The following is an 18,258-nucleotide window of genomic DNA, read 5'->3' on the forward strand; positions in this document are numbered from 1 at the left end:
TAATTAATTCTTCATAAATCATCTTACTCGATACAGTTCTGGAGACCAATGTCAAATCACCATATTTCAAGCTGACAGACATTTTCTCATTACCCAAATAGCTCATGCGGGCACAACCGGGTCCCTTGACGGGAATGAAGGGCAAATTGAAGTTACGGCAACAATCGCAGTGGTTACCGCTACATTTACAGTATTTGGCCAAGGGGCTGGTAGATTCTTCTTCGACCTTTACGGGTGCTTCGGTGGCAGGCGCAGCGGCAGCAGCAGTTTGGGCAACAGTAACCGGAGCAACTGTAGTAGCTACCGATTGGGCTGCCTCTTCGACAACTGAACTTTCCGTAATAGCCGCTGCAGCAGCAACAGCTTCTTCTTCAGCTTGATCGACAACTTCGCTATCGAAAATAATTTCATTTTCACTATCTAGTGGCGCTACATTGGGATCAATTTCTTCGGGTGCCAAATCTAATTGTTTAAAATGTTCGGAAATTTTATCACCACGTTTGTAGGATGCAGCATGGCAGCCGCCAATGAGGCACACTGCCGCTAGGCAGAGGATAATAAAGGAGCTTCGCATTTTCTTTCTTAGGAGGGAAACTTAAACTGGAAATAAATGAGGGGAAGAGTTTTCATTAAAATCGGATTTCATAGAGGACTATTAATAGAAGAAAACTCAGATCTGCGCATTATGTGTTGTTTTGTTAAACAATATTTTTTAAACCAGTATGGAAAGCAGTAAAGTCGGACAGGGCCGACTATATGATACCCTTCACCACTTTGGGTATATTCAACAAATGAATCCTAACAGACGTCGCATTTCTAAGGGACCAGTAAAATGAAATTGGATCCATAACCATGTCATTCTGCAACCGATACTAAATTTTTCATTTGGTCATATATAGAAGCTACATCTTAATCTGAACCGATTTCAGGAAACTTAACACACATCATTCCAGGCCTAATTCATTAGGCTGTGTCAAATTTCGTGCAAATCGAAATATATATAGGGACTTTGGCGCACCATTTACATTAAATCGGACGAAAATATATATGGGGCCTATATCGAAATCTGAACCGATTTTCAGGAAACTTAACACTCATCATTCTAGACCTAATTCAGTACGCTGTGCCAAATTTCGTGGAAATCGAAATATATAGGGACTTTGGCGCACCATTTACATTAAATCGGACGAAAATATATATGGGGCCTATATCGAAATCTGAACCGATTTTCAGGAAACTTAACACTCATCATTCTAGACCTAATTCATTACGCTGTGCCAAATTTCGTGCAAATCGAAAGATATATAGGGACTTTGGTGGACCATTTACATTAAATCGGACGAAAATATATATGGGAGCTATATCTAAATCTGGACCGATTTTCACGAAACTTGGCAGACATCATTCTAGACCTAATTCAATACGCTGTGCCAAATTTCGTGCAAATCGAAAGATATATAGGAGCATTGGTGGATCATTTACATTAAATCGGACGAAAATATATATGGGAGCTATATCGAAATCTGAACCGATTTTTCTCAATTTCAATAGGGTTCATCCTTGAGCCAAATAAGTGAGCTATGCCAAATTTCATCCAAATCAGATCATAAATGCGACCTGCACTTTGTTCACAAAAATACATGGACGGTCGGACATGCGTAAATCGATTCAGAAAGTGGTTCTTTGTTACAAACATATGCACAAAGACATAATATCCTATACCACAGTGTGGTGAAGGGTATAAAAATCCACGCCTTGTGTGGATGCTTGAAAAATATCTAGTTCGAAAAATATTTTGTTTTAAAAACCCCCGCCTTGGAGTTATTTGAAAACCACTTTTTTTCAAATCTATGTGCCAAAATTGTTTTGTGAAAAAAGTTTCACTTTTTTATCAAAAAATAGACACGTTGGAAAATATGCCAAATAAAGAATCACCGATATGTCAATACCAAAAAAAAAAATGTGAGACCCCAAATTAGGTACCCCAACAACAGTTGTGCGTCAAATTTAAACAAGTCTGCCGGAAACCTCAATTTCACCTTTCTGTTGCAACAACAACAACAACCAACGGCCAATGCCAACAACAATGACAATGCCGAATATCCATAACTTAAATCAATATTTACATATTTAAAGCAATCAAAGAAATATATGTATGTATGGAAATTCAAAATGATAGTGAAATTATTATGGGAAGCCAATCAGCTGCAAGAATTCCAAAGCCCCGCACCGAAATCTCACTCACTAATTGTGGTCACGTCGTAACGAAAAAAATAATATTTTTTGTGTTGAAAGGTCTTAACCAAATTTGGTGTTACCTAATTGAGGTTAAATTAGAAATGAATATTCATCAATAAAGAAGAGTGGTATTTTATTTATTGAACAAATGGAGGAGTGGGTGGGAGCGAAGGGGGGAGCCAACACAAAAAATTAGAGTCCAAATCAGAAATGTGTGAAATATAGTTGAGCAGAACTTCGACAAAACAAAAACTATTTCAGAGGTTTTCAACACTTTACCATCAACACATTTTTGCTGCTGCTTCCCCATATTTGAAGTCCCAACCCCCTTCTAGTCCCCCCACCCAAAAAAACTAGTCTAATCACAAACCTAAAGAATGCGTAAGTTTTTTTGGAACTCTTTTTTAAACAAAAATAAAACTTTTGTTGGTGAAATTTTTTCACTTTTGTTTGTTTTGGTGATACTTTGCACTTCATATTTCTCCCTCCCTGGGTTCTTCTTCTTTTCATATGTTTTGTTAATGTTGTTGTTGGATTTTTTTGCTTTCAAGTCTAACGGAAGAAAGTGTATTTTAACCCAGAAAAAATATTGGCTGTTATTACGTTAACAACACAACAATGTTGATTATTAAATATTGCTATGCGAACATGTTTGAAGTTCCATTGTTTTTTATGGTAGCCTACAGTGGGGCCATGATAGGGGAGGTGGGATAATGAAAAGTAGGTAGACCTAGAACGGAGACTTACAAGTATGAAACTGATACTGAACTCGAAAAAATATTTTTTTTTAATTCAAGCCTTAAGGTGGCTTGAAAACCAGTAAGGGAAGTAGTAAAGTCGGACGGGACCGACTATATGATAACCTTCACCACTTTGGGTATATTCAACAGATGAATGCTAAGAGATGTCGCATATTTAAAGGACCAGTAAAATGAAATTGGATCCATAAGCATGTCATTCTGCAACCGATACTAAATTTTTCATTTGGTCAGATATAGAAGCTATATCTTAATCTGAACCGATTTTCACGAAACTTAGCACACATCATTCTCGGCTTAATTCAGAACGCTGATCCAAATTTCGTGCAAATCGAAAGATTTACCTAAAATCGGGCGAAATTATATATGGGAGCTATATCTAAACCTTGACCGATTTTCTCGAAACTTGGCAGACATCACTCTAGGCTCAATTCGGTACGTTATGGCAAATTTCGTTCAAATCGAAGGATATATAGGGACTTTGGTGCACCATTTACCATAAATCGGACGAAAATATATATGGGAACTATATCGAAATCTGAACCGATTTTCACGAAATTTTGCACACATCATTCTAGACTTAATTTAGTAAGCTATACCAAATTTCGTGCAAATCGAAAGATACATAGGGACTTTGGTGCACCATTTACATGAAATCGGACGAAACTATATATGGGAGCTACATCTAAGTCAGGACCGATTTTCTCGAAACTTGGCAGACATCACCCTAGGCTCAATTCAGTACGCTATGCCAAGTTTCGTGCAAATTGAAAGATATATAGGGACTTTGGTGCACTATTTACATGAAATCGGACGAAACTATATATGGGAGCTATATCTAAATCTGGACCGATTTTCACGAAACTTGGCAGACATCACTCTAGGCTCAATTCGGTACGCTGTGCCAAGTTTCGTGCAAATTAAAAGATATATAGGGACTTTGGTGCACTATTTACATGAAATCGGACGAAACTATATATGGGACCTATATTTAAATCTGAACCGAAACTTGACCGACATCACTCTAGGCTCAATTCAATACGTTGGGCCAAATTTCGTGCAAATCGAAAGATTTACAGGGACTTTGGTGCACCATTTTCATGAAATCTGTCGAAACTATATACGGGTGCTATATCTAAATCTGAACCGATTTTCACGAAACTTGGCAGACATTACTCCAGGCTCAATTCAGTACATTATGCCAAATTTCGTGCAAATCGAAAGATATTTAGGGACTTTGGTGCACCATTTACATAAAATCGGACGAAAATATATATGGGAGCTATATATAAATCTGAACCGATTTTCACGAAACTTGACAGACATCACTCTAGGCTCAAGTCAGTACGTTATGGCAAATTTCGTGCAAATCGAAAGATATATAGAGACTTTGGTGCACCATTTATATGAAATCGGGCGAAAATATATTTGGGAGCTATATCTAAATCTGGACCGATTTTCACGAAACTCGGCAGACATCATTATAGACCTAATTCAATACGCTATGGCAAAATTCGTGGCAATCGAAAGATATTCAGGACTAAAGACCGCAAGTCGGGCAAAAATATATATGGGAGCTATATCTAAATCTGAACCGATTTTTCCCAATTTCAATTGGGTTCGCCCTTGGGCCAAATAAATGAGCTATGCCAAATTTCATTCAAATCGGATTATAAATGCGACCAGTACTTTATACCCTGTACCACAGTGTGGTGAAGGGTATAAAAATCCACGCCCTAAGGTAGCTTGGAAAAATATTTAACAAAAAAAATCCACGCCTTAAGAAAACTTAAAAAATATATTTTTTAATTCGTGTCTTAAGATAGATTGAAAAAATATTTCTTAAAAAAATCCATGCCTTTAGGTAGCTTGAAGAAATATTTTTTTAATAAAATCCATGCCTTTAGGTAGCTTGAAAAAATATTTTTTAAAAAATCCCCGCCTGAAGGTAACTTGAAAAAAAATATTTTTAGAAAATCCACTTCAAAAAATTACACGCCTGAAGATTGATTCGAAAAAAATATAATTTAAAATAAACCATTTCGAAAGACCTAATATGACTTCCTCTACTTACATAGCTCTTACCAAATACCTTACTTATGTAATACCATCCACATCAATAACCTATAATTTATGTGGGTTGTTTGCAAATGATGTTGAAAAATATGTTGTCAATCCAGATAAAATCATTTAAACATTTATCACATTTATCATCTTTGAAATACGACTCATTTAAATAGCGGTATATTTAAATAATATGCACATTCACACACACACATACATATATCGATGTATGTGTACACAATTAATTGTTACATTTTGGTTGTCTGTGTGGTTGTTGATTCAACACAATTCAATTTGAAAAAAATGTATATTTCAGATGGAATTTCTCAGGTTTGTCATCGATGAAATCCAAAACCCCCCTTAAACGTCTGCAGCATCACCGCCACTACTACCGCCATCACCACCAACACGTGAATAAAAAACACTTTCTATTTTCGTAAACGATTAATTATTAATAAATGCTAATTTTTGTGAAATCGATATAATCTCAAGCAACAATATCAGAGGGGAGAAGAAGCCGAAGTAGACAAAAAATATATATTTATTTAAAATAAACAAAACAAACGACCAACCGACCGATTATCATTATGTTTAATAATGCCAAACATTCCGAATAAAATGATTTCATAATAACGACGAGTTAATGATGTGTAGCCATGGTGATGCATCGGAGATGCAAAAATAGAGGGGGAGGGGAAGATCTATTCATTTGCATTATTTGATTGATTTTATTTTATTTTAAGCCGTTATTGGGAAATGGATGACAAATTAGAGAGATTGGGGGATTTGTTTGGGGGTTTGTTTGATTTACTAAATTGTATAATTAATAAAAAAATTTCACCATCTTATAAAAGGTCGATTTATAGATAGATGACCTTCCTAAAATATTTCTATGATTTTATATAAATGGAATATTGATGTTTTGGATTTCTTGAAAAAAATGTAAAAGGTTTATTAGTTGTTACTTATCGAAATTCTTAATACGAAAACAGTTTGGAAAGGAAAAATTGCGGATGTGTCTTTTTTGAACACCTGTTTCTATATAAAGGAGTTGCCAGATCGAAACAAAACCAAAACACTTAACTTATTTCTCTTTATACCGCGCTTTTTGAGCTAGGCTAAGAACTTTCCGAACTGCCAACGTATAAAAGACTTTGAAAGGTAAACACTCATATTTTTCTATTTTTGAAAGCTTTATGAGGATATAACGATATTTTTTATAGTGTAAATTATTCACTGTTGTTTGAGATAGCATTTTTAGCGGCAAAAAATCAATTTTTCAAATTTAAATTAAAAAAGAAATTGATGGCATTCCATACACATCATATTGAATAGAAAAAATCGCAAAAAGTTTTTACTGTTGGCAACACTTTTTATGTACGCGTTATTATACCCTTCACCACACTGTGGTAAAGGGTATTATGTCTTTGTCCATATGTTTGTAACATGCAAAAGGAAACGAGAGAGACACATGGTTCCTTTTGAGAATAAGCACAGAATCACTTTCTGAGTCGATTTATAAATGTACGTCTGACCGTCTGTCCGTCTGTAGATGTTTAATTGTAAACAATGTACAGGTCGCATTTATGATCCGATTTAGATGAAATTTGGCACAGCTTACTTATTTGGCCCAAGGACGAACCCTATTGAAATTGGGAAAAATCGGTTCAGATTTAGATATATCTCCCCTATATATATACGTCCAATTTTGTGGAAATAGTGGACCAAAGTCGCTTTATATCCCTCGATTCGCACGAAATTTGACATAGCGTACTGAAATATGTCTAGAATAATGAGTGATGAATTTCAGGAAAATCGGTCCAGATTTAGATATAGCTCCCATATATATTTTCGTCCGATTTATAGTAAATGGGGCACAAAAGTCCCTATATATCTTTCGATTAGCACGAAATTTGACACAACGCACTGAAATAAGAGTAGAATGATGTGTGTTAAATTTCGTGAAAATCGGTTCAGATTTTGATATAGCTCCCATATATATATTTTCGTCCGATTTAAAATAAATGGTGTACCAAAGTCCCTATATATATTTCGATTTGCACGACATTTGGCATAGTATACTGAATTAAGTCTTGAAAGATGTGTGTTAAATTTCATGAAAATCGGTTCAGATTTAGATATAGCTCCCATATATATTTTCATCCGATTTAAGATAAATGGTGCACCAAAGTACCTACACATCTTATGATTTGCACGAAATTGGGCATAGCGTACTAGAGTGATGTCTGTTAAGTTTCGTGAAAATCGGTTCAGATTTCGATATAGCACCAATGTATATTTTCGTCCGATTTAAGTCCCTATGTATCTTTCGATTTGCATGAAATTTGGTTAGCATACAGAATTATGTCTAGAATGATGAGTGGTGAATTTCGGGATAATCGGTTCAGATTTAGATAAAGGCCCCCATATATATTTTCGTCCGATTTTATGTAAATGATGCATCAAAGTTCCTTTATATCCTTCGATTTGCACGAAATTTGGCATAGCATACTGAATTGAGACTAGAATGATGATTGGTGAGTTTCGGAAAAATCGGTTCAAATTTAGATATAGCTCCCATATATATTATATATGTATATATATGCTGTTTGACATACATGGGTACGTTAAACAGCACTCACGGAGGTACCACATCGATAAAAGCTTGGGAATTATGTTTTGGCGTTCCGTTTGAAACACCTAAATGTTATAGAGATTAAAAATAATGCCGACGGAGAGTTATACATAGGTATCATTGTTTGATCCCTATGTATAACTTGAAAAAGGGAGCTTTAGAACATTTTTATAGATATGAAAACATATATTTTTTTAAATCGAATTACATAAAAAGTTCTATCCAGAAGACCATTTATGACTGTGATTGGGTAATAGTTCTATATTCTGTCCGATAATCTATGCACATATCTTTATCTAACCGGTATAGAATCAAGTGTCATTAGCCTTTTTCCTAACCAAAAAGTAGTGTCCGAAATAGAGGCATATTTCAAAATGAAAAGGGGTTCTACTTAGGAAAAGTACTATTAGAACATAAAGCAGCTCGACTTTGGGTTGTCAATGAAGCAGGTCCCAGGTTGGCCGCCAATAAAGCAACTCTACTTTGAATTTCAATGAAGCAGGTCCACAGGTAGGGCGCCAATGAAACATTGGTAATGTTTGAAATCTGTGAAACGGCAATGCTTCGCAATTTGTAGCAATTCATAAATTTTTTCTTTTTTCTTTCATAAATACTTTCATAAATTTTTTGTGATATGAACATACTTCGCAAAAATTAAATTTGACAAAAAATGTAAGTACATAAAATTTCAAATCGTGCTAAATGGAAAAAAAATCGTCCAGAAAAATTAAAAATATTCAATTTTCAAACCGTGTTATATCAAAACCGTGTACAAAAAGACCGTGTAAAAGCAGACTTAGGTGTAGTGCTTTAGAGCCAAAACACTATTTTTCTACAAACAGGTGTGCTCTTAACAACTCAAAATTGTCTTAATTGCAAAAGTCGAAAAAAAAATTGTGGATTCCTATCCTTAATTTTTCTTAAATTCGTAATTTCCGATTATGTTCAATTTCGGATTGAAATGGAAAATTATTTTACGGTTGTATTTTTTTATTTTATTTTGCTACTTCCCAGCCAATAATTTTTTCGGAGGGCTCTGCTTTCAGATTTTTTTTTTTCAAAATTTCCTACAGAATTTCGGCACAATTTCCTGTGCATTTCGTAAGACATTCCGAAAAAATATCCCAAACGGAGAGTAGACTCTCCACTTTTTCTGGCGTATTATATCCGACATGAATAAATGGTGGTGGATTTTTATTGTTGTTGTTATGTTTACAAAAAGTAAATTGTCTTCCGAATTTCACAACAAATCTCTTCTTCAGAATTCTGAACGATTTCTGTTAGAAAATCTAAATTTCTCTCAGAATTCCCCAATAATTTTTATCCGAATTCGGTTAGAAACTCTAATATTTTTTTCCGAATTCCTTACGAAAAACTTTCCGACTTTTCGTACAAAATGTGTCCTGTAGAATACATATATTTTTTTACCGAATGTGTATTTGGAATTATTTCCCAACGATAAAGGTTCCTACTTGAAAAGAAAACTATTACTAGAATAAACACCTGATTCAAGCTGAATTATGTTCAAGTTCCCTAAAAAATATTGAGAATTTCTCTCCTTAAGCCAATCAGAACTTGACATAGAATTTGAAAACCTCGTATAGAAGGTTTTTGAAAATTTCTGAAACTGAGAATTCCACGGGGACTTTATTTTGAAGAAAAATGTTTTCTGTTTGAATTTATTTATTACAATTTCTTTATATATGCAACTCTAAGTTTTCTTTTCAAATTGAAGGTCTCGAACATAATAATTATGCCATGGTCTCGAAGTTTCTCGTGTCTTTTTTTAACGACAAAACATTCACTACCAAATCTTAAAGAAACTGGCTGTCAGTCAATGACCATCATAATAACTTTAAAAAAAGTTTAAAACAATTAAACAATTTTCACTTAATCTGAACCGGTTGCCAAGTCTGGGCCAATGTTTGAAAACCACCATCTTATCTTCTCCGTTTACATTTGGCTTAGACGACCCAAATTTTTTATGTAACAAATATAACAATTGGAACCGGAACTTGTCATTCCACAGGCACACACAAATGGGCATTTCAAGTGGGCATGCATCATTACTGTCATAGTGACGTTAATAATGGTACTGGTCATCATCACGTATCTTCAAATGGATCTCAGCTCATGTAATCGTTTAAAAAATTGAGATTTTTTTGGGAAAAGAAAGTCAGTTATTATGTAAGGTTGTTTCTGTTGTTATTGTTGGTTTTCGAAATTCATTCATAGAGTCATCTTGTTTTTTATTTGTTTTTCTCATCAGAGATTTAGTTCAATTTTAGTTCTTCATTATTACCTAAAACACACGCACGTACGCACAAAACACACGGCACACGGATAAAGCCAAAGATCAGCGTTTTATCCACGAAAATAAGCGTTGACTTTGAAATTTAATTTCACTTTTTTCTTTGATAGTTTTTGTTGTTGTTTTTTTTTACTATTAGTCACTAAGATCTGGATTTTGTGGCTTTTGGGCTTTTTTCTTGAATTTTTATGGTCAATTAGCAGACGAGTGAATGAGCGAGCGAGCGAAGACACGTTAAGACGCTTCGCGTCGAGAATTAAAACTAAATCGAATTGTGGCGATCAAATGCTGATATTGATGGTCAAAGACATTGTTATGTGGGGCCAAACACCACGAAGAAATAAATGTAATGTTGCAGAGGTTTCCAACCAGAAGTGTTGAAAGTTGTAAGCCAACAACACACAGACGGAACATACCAAAGCCATCATCAAACAAACACCATAGAGGCTTGGCTTGGCTAGACAGGCAAGCATGCGCTCGCTGTTGAAATCTTATTTGTTTTCATTTTTCCCATTACCTTGAGATCTATATTTTCACTTCACACACACACCAAGTAACTGCAAACATGTTTGATTACAACCCCATTGATTGGTTTGATGGTGGTTTCTTTTTTGTAAGCCTTATTTGTTTGGTAGCAGCATTAGCATGCATACCAACCTGCCAGCCATCCAGTAACGGCTTATCGTTATAGGCACGTTCCAACAGGTGTTCATACCCACCTCTCCACCTAACCGCTTGCATGGCATTCACTTCGAACTTGACCATCTTCTCATAAGTATGCAAAAGGCTGATGAAGAAATGTAACAACAACAACAGCGCGAAAAGACAATACATACTTATTCAATGCATAATTCCATTAAAGTCATATAACAATTAGTAAACGGAACATGGGTACGTTAAACAGCACTCACAGAGGTGCCAGATCGATAATAGCCTAGGTAGGATGATGTATTATGTTTGTAATTCCTGACACCTGGAAGTCATAGAGATTAAAAATTATGACGACAGAGAATTGGGACGCCAATGAAACATGAAGCAGACCCCACGTTGGGCGCCCATAAAAATTTTTTATGTTGGATGTCTGCGAATTGGACTTGCTTCGCAATTTGTAGCGAGGGTTTCTGGGTGTTTTGAAATGAACACTTTATTACTACTTCGAGCAATCTTATCAGATGGATACTATGTATCGTATTTGAATGGAGAATACGACATGAGCCGCTTTAGATAATTTATTCTTACTCAGCACAATCTTATCAGATGGATTACATGTATCTTGCTTGAATGGAGACTGCGGAATGAGCGACTTCTTGTCTCTTGTCATTTCAAAATTGTCATTTATTTAGAAAATTATTGCAGTTGTACATTATAGTTAATATATTATTTAAGTCGAGTTACTTAGAAAAGTTCTACCCAGAAGATCATCTATGAGTTGAATTGGGTAATAGTTCTTCGTTGTCGTCTTATATTCCGTCCGAAAATCTACGCACATCCATTGTTTACAAAATAATATCTACCCAAAACAGATTTAAGTTTCATAAGCCCATCACTCGCCTTCTTCCTCACCAAAAAGTGGTGTGTCCGGAATAGAGGCATAGCTCAAAAGGAAAATGGGCTCTACTTAGGAAAAGTATTATTGGAACATAAAGCAGTTCGGCTTTGGGTTTCAATAAAGCTGGCCCCACGCTCGACGTCAATAAAGCAGCTCAACTTTGGGTTTAAATGAATCTAGCTCCACGTTTGGCGCCAATAAAGCAGGTCAACTTGGGGTTTCAATAAAGGAGGAAATCGGACTCTACTTAGGAAAAGTATAATTAGAACATAAAGCAGCTAGACTTTGGGTTGTCAATTAAGTGAATAAAGCAACTAAACATTGTTTGTCAATGAAGCAAGCCCCATTATTTATGTTGGATGTCTGCGAAAGGGCCTTGCTTCGCAATTTGTAGCGATTCATAAATAAAAGCGAGAGTTTTGGTTATTTTGAAACAAAAACTTTATTACTACTGTTTAAGCAAGAAATGCTATTTAAAATCGTTAAATAGTTAGCCTTTAATTTAAGAGGTCGTAGCCATTGAAATCTGTCTACTCCTCATTATTACATCCTTGTAATAGTATGAGGCTGACAGATTTCAACGGACTTTTGTTTACATTTTGATTTTGCGCCACCTTTAGGCATCTTTGTGTCAACAAACATTATTATTACTTGATTAACTTTGCTTGTAACCTGACTGGCCAAACATATTGTTGATCACTTGGGCTTTATTGTAAGCCACCGTACATTTTGTTGTACAATAAAGGTAATATAGTTTACCAACAATAAATTTCGGCATTGGTCGAACCTTTTACTGGTAAACTATTGTGTTTTATTTTTATCTTTTTTTATTTGCTCACGAGTGCGTATTGGACGCACTGACTCTATTGGGAGAATCCTCTTGCACTGTACCTGCCACCCACCCAAGTCCCTTTAGTGCGGACTTAACAACTACTATGTGCAATCTTATCAGATGGATAATATGTATTATGTTTTGATGGAGATTACAAAATGAGCAGCTTTAGGTAATTTAAGGGGAAAATACATAACAGAACTTCAGGATTGGCATGTTATGTTGGCTACATTTATTGTAAAAGAATTCAGGTTTGACTCTGATATTCCTTTATAAATTTACATTTAATACAAAGCCAACTCAACAGGCCAGGCCTGAATCCTCGTACGTAGAAATGCTTAGAGTACGTGGCTACCTTGCAGTCTTACCCCACGATGATGTAAACACCAGTTAATACAAAGCGTCAACCAATGCCCCCACACAGAAATGCAGTTACCAATCGATCACACGTATTTGGACGCGATCAACTCCTTGGATGAGGAGCGGAGATCATCTAAAACTCCTGCCTTTCTATGGGTCAGGCACCCGGTTGTAATGCAACTCCAGATCGAGACACAACAGCTCTACCCGCGATTTGAGTATAAATCACGTCCAGTATGATGCTCTCCGAAGGACCAGCACCAACTGCCAGGCTAGATCCACAGACCCAGAGGCCCTGACACCCATGCTACCGAAACCTTCGGTCAGGTTCATAGCTGCAGGCTCTCTACAATGAAACAATCGCTGAAAGGGGATACAAACATCTCACGGCATTGGTAGCCTCCATGCATCTCACCTCTCCCAACAATTGCTTAACAAGCCTGCTAGTTCGGGAATGGTCCCCCACAGACTAACCTCTACACGTTTCCGTAGCCGAAACTACCACTATTTCAACTAATAGCTGAAGGCTCTCCACAACGGAATGACCATTAAGAGAGGATGAAAAAAACAGATGCAAAAACCAAAACCTCTCGCGACTGATCACTCACAGAATATAGTCTCATAGCCGAAGCTATTACCATTAGAACTAATATGCAGGCTCTCTACAATGAAACAATCGCTGAAAGGGGATACAAAACAAAAATTACCACCAACATCTCACGACATTGGTAGCCACCATGCATCTCACCCCTCCCAACAACTGCTCCACAAGTCTGCTAGTTCGGGTGTGTTCCCCCACAGACTAACCTCTGCACGTTTCCGTAGCCGAAACTACTAATACTTGAACTAATAGCTGCAGTCTCTCCCCAATGGAATGACCATTAGGAGAGGATGAAAAAAATGCAAAAACCAACACCTCTCAATGCAAATTTCCACACCCTCTCTATCCCCATTCATTCCACAAGCCTAGAAACTTAAATTAACTTAGAACTACCTTAAAACTAAACTTACAAATAAATTATTTACAATTTCTATTTTACTGAGCTGTACTGTATACAGGTTCAATATCGGCGTCAAATCTGTGGTACCTCCGATGGTAGTACATCAGCCGGTCATTTTCATCGTATAGGATTCCTTCATCTCGCAGCTTCAGCAGAGGGTAGGCTTTTCCTTCTAAGTATGAAGTGAAGTTCCTCGTTGCACTCCCGATATTACTCCACTATTCAATTTTCCACAAGCTGACTCCTTTCCAGGAAGTTGAGAGCATATTTCATCATGCAGACATCGATCCGGTTGAAGTCGATTGCATTGTAGATGTTCCCATTGGTCGGGCGATCGAAATCTTGTATTTTCTTCGCTCTTTTATACTCTTGTTTTCTGGGTTACAAAATATGTTTATCGTTGTCGATAATATTCTTAAAAGATCGGTAACATTCTAAAATTGTTTACAGTGTTATAGTTACATTTATTTATACTAGAGTTGAGCTTTACTATTAAAAATTTAATTAAATTATTTTCAATTTCTATTTTATTGATCTGTACAGGCTCAATTTTGGTATCAAATCTGTGGTACCTTCGATGGTAGTACATCAGTCGGTCATCTTCATCGTATAGAATTCCTCTATCTCGCAGCTCCAGCTTCCTTATAAGTATGTAGTTACACTACAGATATTACTCCACTATTAAATTTTCCACAAGATGACTCCTGCATGGCTCCTGCATATTTCATCATGCAGACATCGATCCGGTTGAAATCGTTTACATTGTAGATATTCCTATTGGCCGGACTAGGGACTTCTTGTATTTTCTTCGCACTTTTATATCACTTTTTATGTCGGTCATCTTGATCGTATAGGCAGATTTATTTTGACTAGAGTCTAATAAATATTATTTGGAAATAGCACTCACCTTACCTCCTTTAAACTTACACATACTTTGTGATCACAAAATTGCTAACCAAACTATCAATTCAAGTTCAATTGAGACCCCTCACATTTGCCTATTTAATTAGTGGGCGCCATTGAGACAATAATTTCACCATTCTCAATTTACATTTCGATTCACTTTGGCATCTCACTTTTCACGCCATAAAATACAATTCTTTATATCGCTGTGCTTCTATACCAGTCATATAATTCCAGTCATTGCATGTAAAACACTACCACACAAAAACACCAAACCCCATTATGGATACATGGTCAGTAAAATCCATTATCACGTAATCGGTTTCTACTTCGTCTTACTTCTTTACTTTTTTATGTGAATCGAGTTGCGACTTCATTGAAACGAGGCAACACCACCACCAACAACAAGATGACGATGATGATGGTACATTGGCATCGACAGCGACATAATTTACACAGTAATTTTCTTGGCACTTTTTAAGGTGAACTGAACTCATTACCCATTAACGTGTCGTACACTTACGCTTCTCTCTCACTCTTCGTTTGTTCGTTACGTTACACTTACAATCACTTATGCGGCAATTTGTAGACGACGTGTAGAATCGCGTTTTCAATGGTTAATATTGAAGTAGCATGCAAAATTTCTTCGCATTTTCTATTGTTCTTGGGTCGGACATTTTGTAGTTGGTATTCACATTTAATGGATAAAATATATATAAATATAAATACGAAGAAGCTTCATGGAGATATTCGGATTTAATACTTACCTCCAGATTTCGGATCTCAGATTATATTAGCGTGGGAAGAAAAACTAGTTACAGACGAAATATGAATCTGTGTGAACCAGGCCAGTACCCTACGAGTGATAATATTGAAACTATCTATAGAATGACGTATTTTCAGAAAAAAATAAGAAAGAACAAGAAAAACGTGAACGTGAGCAAATCGAGATAAAACACCAAAACCGAAGGCTTTGCTGCAGGCTCATCCTGGTATCAAATAGTAGCGGTGATGAAGATACCTCAGAACCAATAAGAGACAACGGTATAGAGTTTTATAAACTCAGATTATACCACCTAGTCAAGATGAGATCAGAGTAGCAATTAATCGGCTGAAGAACAATAAAGCAGCAGATGCTAATGGATTACCAGCCGGACTATTCAAGACTGGGGGTCAGATGCTAGTCATGGGCATGCACCAGCTGATTACTACAATTTGGGTAGAGGAATACATGCCCACTAATTGAAGCCTCAGCATCCTGTGCCCCGTACACAAAAAAGGAGACAGGACGATTTGTGCCAACTATAGTCTCCTTTCCATCGCATATAAAGTGCTATCCAGCCCACTGTGTGAACGACTGAAGCCCATAGTCAATGACATTGTTGGACCATACAAATACGGCTTCAGGCCTGGCAAATCCACCATTGACCAGATTTTCTCTTTGCGCCAGATCCTTGAAAAGACCCCCGAAAAACACAGCGACATACACCACTTATTCATCGACAATAAAGCTGCAAAATTAATACGACTATATAGGATAACTTTAATTGGCACAAGGTATGCAGTTAAAGTCGGAAAGGACCACTCGGAGCCCTTTAGTGCCGGTTCAGACAAGGTGACAGTCTGTCGTTTGACAGCCCTAACCATTCAGAGATGTTTAATGACATGTCTGTGTTCGGCATTTCCGCAAAATTAATACGGCTATACAGGATAACTTCAACTGGTACAATGTCAGCAGTTAAAGTAGGAACGGACCACTCGGAGCCCTTTAGTGTGGATTCAGACAAGGTGACAGTTTGTCGTGTGTCCTTTTTAATATCCTGCTGGAAAAGGTCATACGAAATGCCACGGTGAACAGAAATGACACTCTGTACACCAAACAAAACACATGTTACTCGCATACGCCGATGACATCGGCATAATGAGTCGAACATTGAGAGCGGTAACAGCCAACTGTGAACAAATTGAGAAAGAGTCTGGCAGTAAATGGCGAGAAGACCAAGCTGGACAAGACGTCCAGTAGACTCGGACTTCGAGGTAGTCAAAGATTTTTTAACCTTGGTAAATAAAACTAATGACATCAGTTTTGAAATTCGGAGGAGAATACTGTTGGCCAATAGATGCTACTATGGTCTAGAGTTGTTCTATCTAGTTCACTTAACTGATCGCTCTGTTTAGTTCAGCTCTTTTGAGTGAACTAGATCGGTCTTTTAGTTCAATTGTTCGTAATTAAGCTGTTTTATTCAGCTGTCGTTTTAGTTCGGTCGTTCTTTTAATAGTCCCTCGCTCTCCGAATTCATTTGATAGTTTGGGGTCGGCGTCGCTTTGTGAGACCTAGTTCAGTCTCTCTTTTCAGTGAATCGTTCATTTGAACTAGTTCGTGAACTGTACAACTCTACTATGGTCTAAGTAAGCAATTCAAAAACAAGGCCACATCTCGCCACACCAAACTCATACTCTACAAGGTGCTGATAATACCCGTGCTACCGTATGGATTTGAAACGTGGGTACTTGCACAAGCAGTTGAGGCAACTCTTGGAGTGTTTGTGAGAAATATTCTCCGGAAGATCTATGGGCCGATCTGCATCGACGGTGAATATGGCCATGAACCATGAGCTATAGCACATATTCTCGGACATTGAAATTGTCGTATCGAGCTGAAACGTGGGTACTTGCACAAGCAGTTGAGGCAACTCTTGGAGTGTTTGGGAGAAATATTCTCCGGAAGATCTATGGGCCGATCTGCATCGACGGTGAATATGGCCATGAACCATGAGCTATAGCACATATTCTCGGACATTGACATTGTCGTATCGAGCTGCCAGATTATATTGTGAGAATGGATGATGCCCCAGCTCAAAAGGAATATAGGAACTGATGGCTTGCCTCAATACCTTCCGGGAACGATACCAAGCACATGCAAAGCATGTGAACTTGTTAACAAATATATGGGTAGATAATGCTTGACATGAAATGATGAATATGTGCTAATTTGAGGCAAAGAGGATGTAAGGCTAAGGTAAGAAATATGGTGGCAGGATAAAATAGGACATTGTGATCATGGTTGGGAGGGCGAAACGAGAGTCATCCGGCGAGTGTTGATAAAATATTATGTGAGTCAGTGTTCTTTGAATTTGTTCCTTTGATTAAGGTTACGTGTCAATGGCAGGGATATCAGGGTTGGGACTATCCCCAGAGAAGAATAAGTCTGGCTGAGTCGGAATCCGATTGATACTATGCCCAAGTAATATGCAGGCACACGTAACAAACTAGGACCACACAACACGTTGCACCTATTCAACAGTCCAACTAAGCCTACTCGCATGTATCCGAATTATCTACGGTTGCAACCTTCAACAACAACCCCAAGTCCCTGTTCTTAGCAAGTTTTCTAAACAAGTTCTTAAAATTAATCTTTGACTGTAAAGCTGGAACTAGAATAATACCATAGCCGAATAACGCATAGAGCATCAATAAGCTATGTCCCGAGATATACTCACATATAATTAAAGCGTTGAAAGTGGAGATCTATTTATCGAAACTTGATGTTAGAAATTAGAGGAACAACACAGAAAAGATAACCATCGATTCTGCTTCGAATTAACTT

The 18,258-nt window shown here is 36.9% G+C and overlaps 1 protein-coding gene across 1 annotated transcript; it reads right to left on the minus strand.

Annotated features, from left to right (window-relative positions):
- Positions 1–27: 27 nt before the first annotated feature.
- On the minus strand, positions 28–574 carry LOC133334080 (uncharacterized; the record flags this gene model as incomplete). The annotated part of the gene is made up of 1 exon (XM_061542375.1): positions 28–574. A coding segment is annotated over exon 1 (547 nt), but the record flags the coding sequence as incomplete, so codon positions are not given.
- Between the last annotated feature and the right edge of the window lie 17,684 nt (positions 575–18,258).

The sequence above is a fragment of the Musca vetustissima genome, unplaced genomic scaffold, assembly GCF_032173495.1.
Source record: "Musca vetustissima isolate MV318-11 ecotype Yass unplaced genomic scaffold, APGP_CSIRO_Mvet_v1 utg18445, whole genome shotgun sequence".
Lineage (NCBI taxonomy): Eukaryota > Metazoa > Arthropoda > Insecta > Diptera > Muscidae > Musca > Musca vetustissima.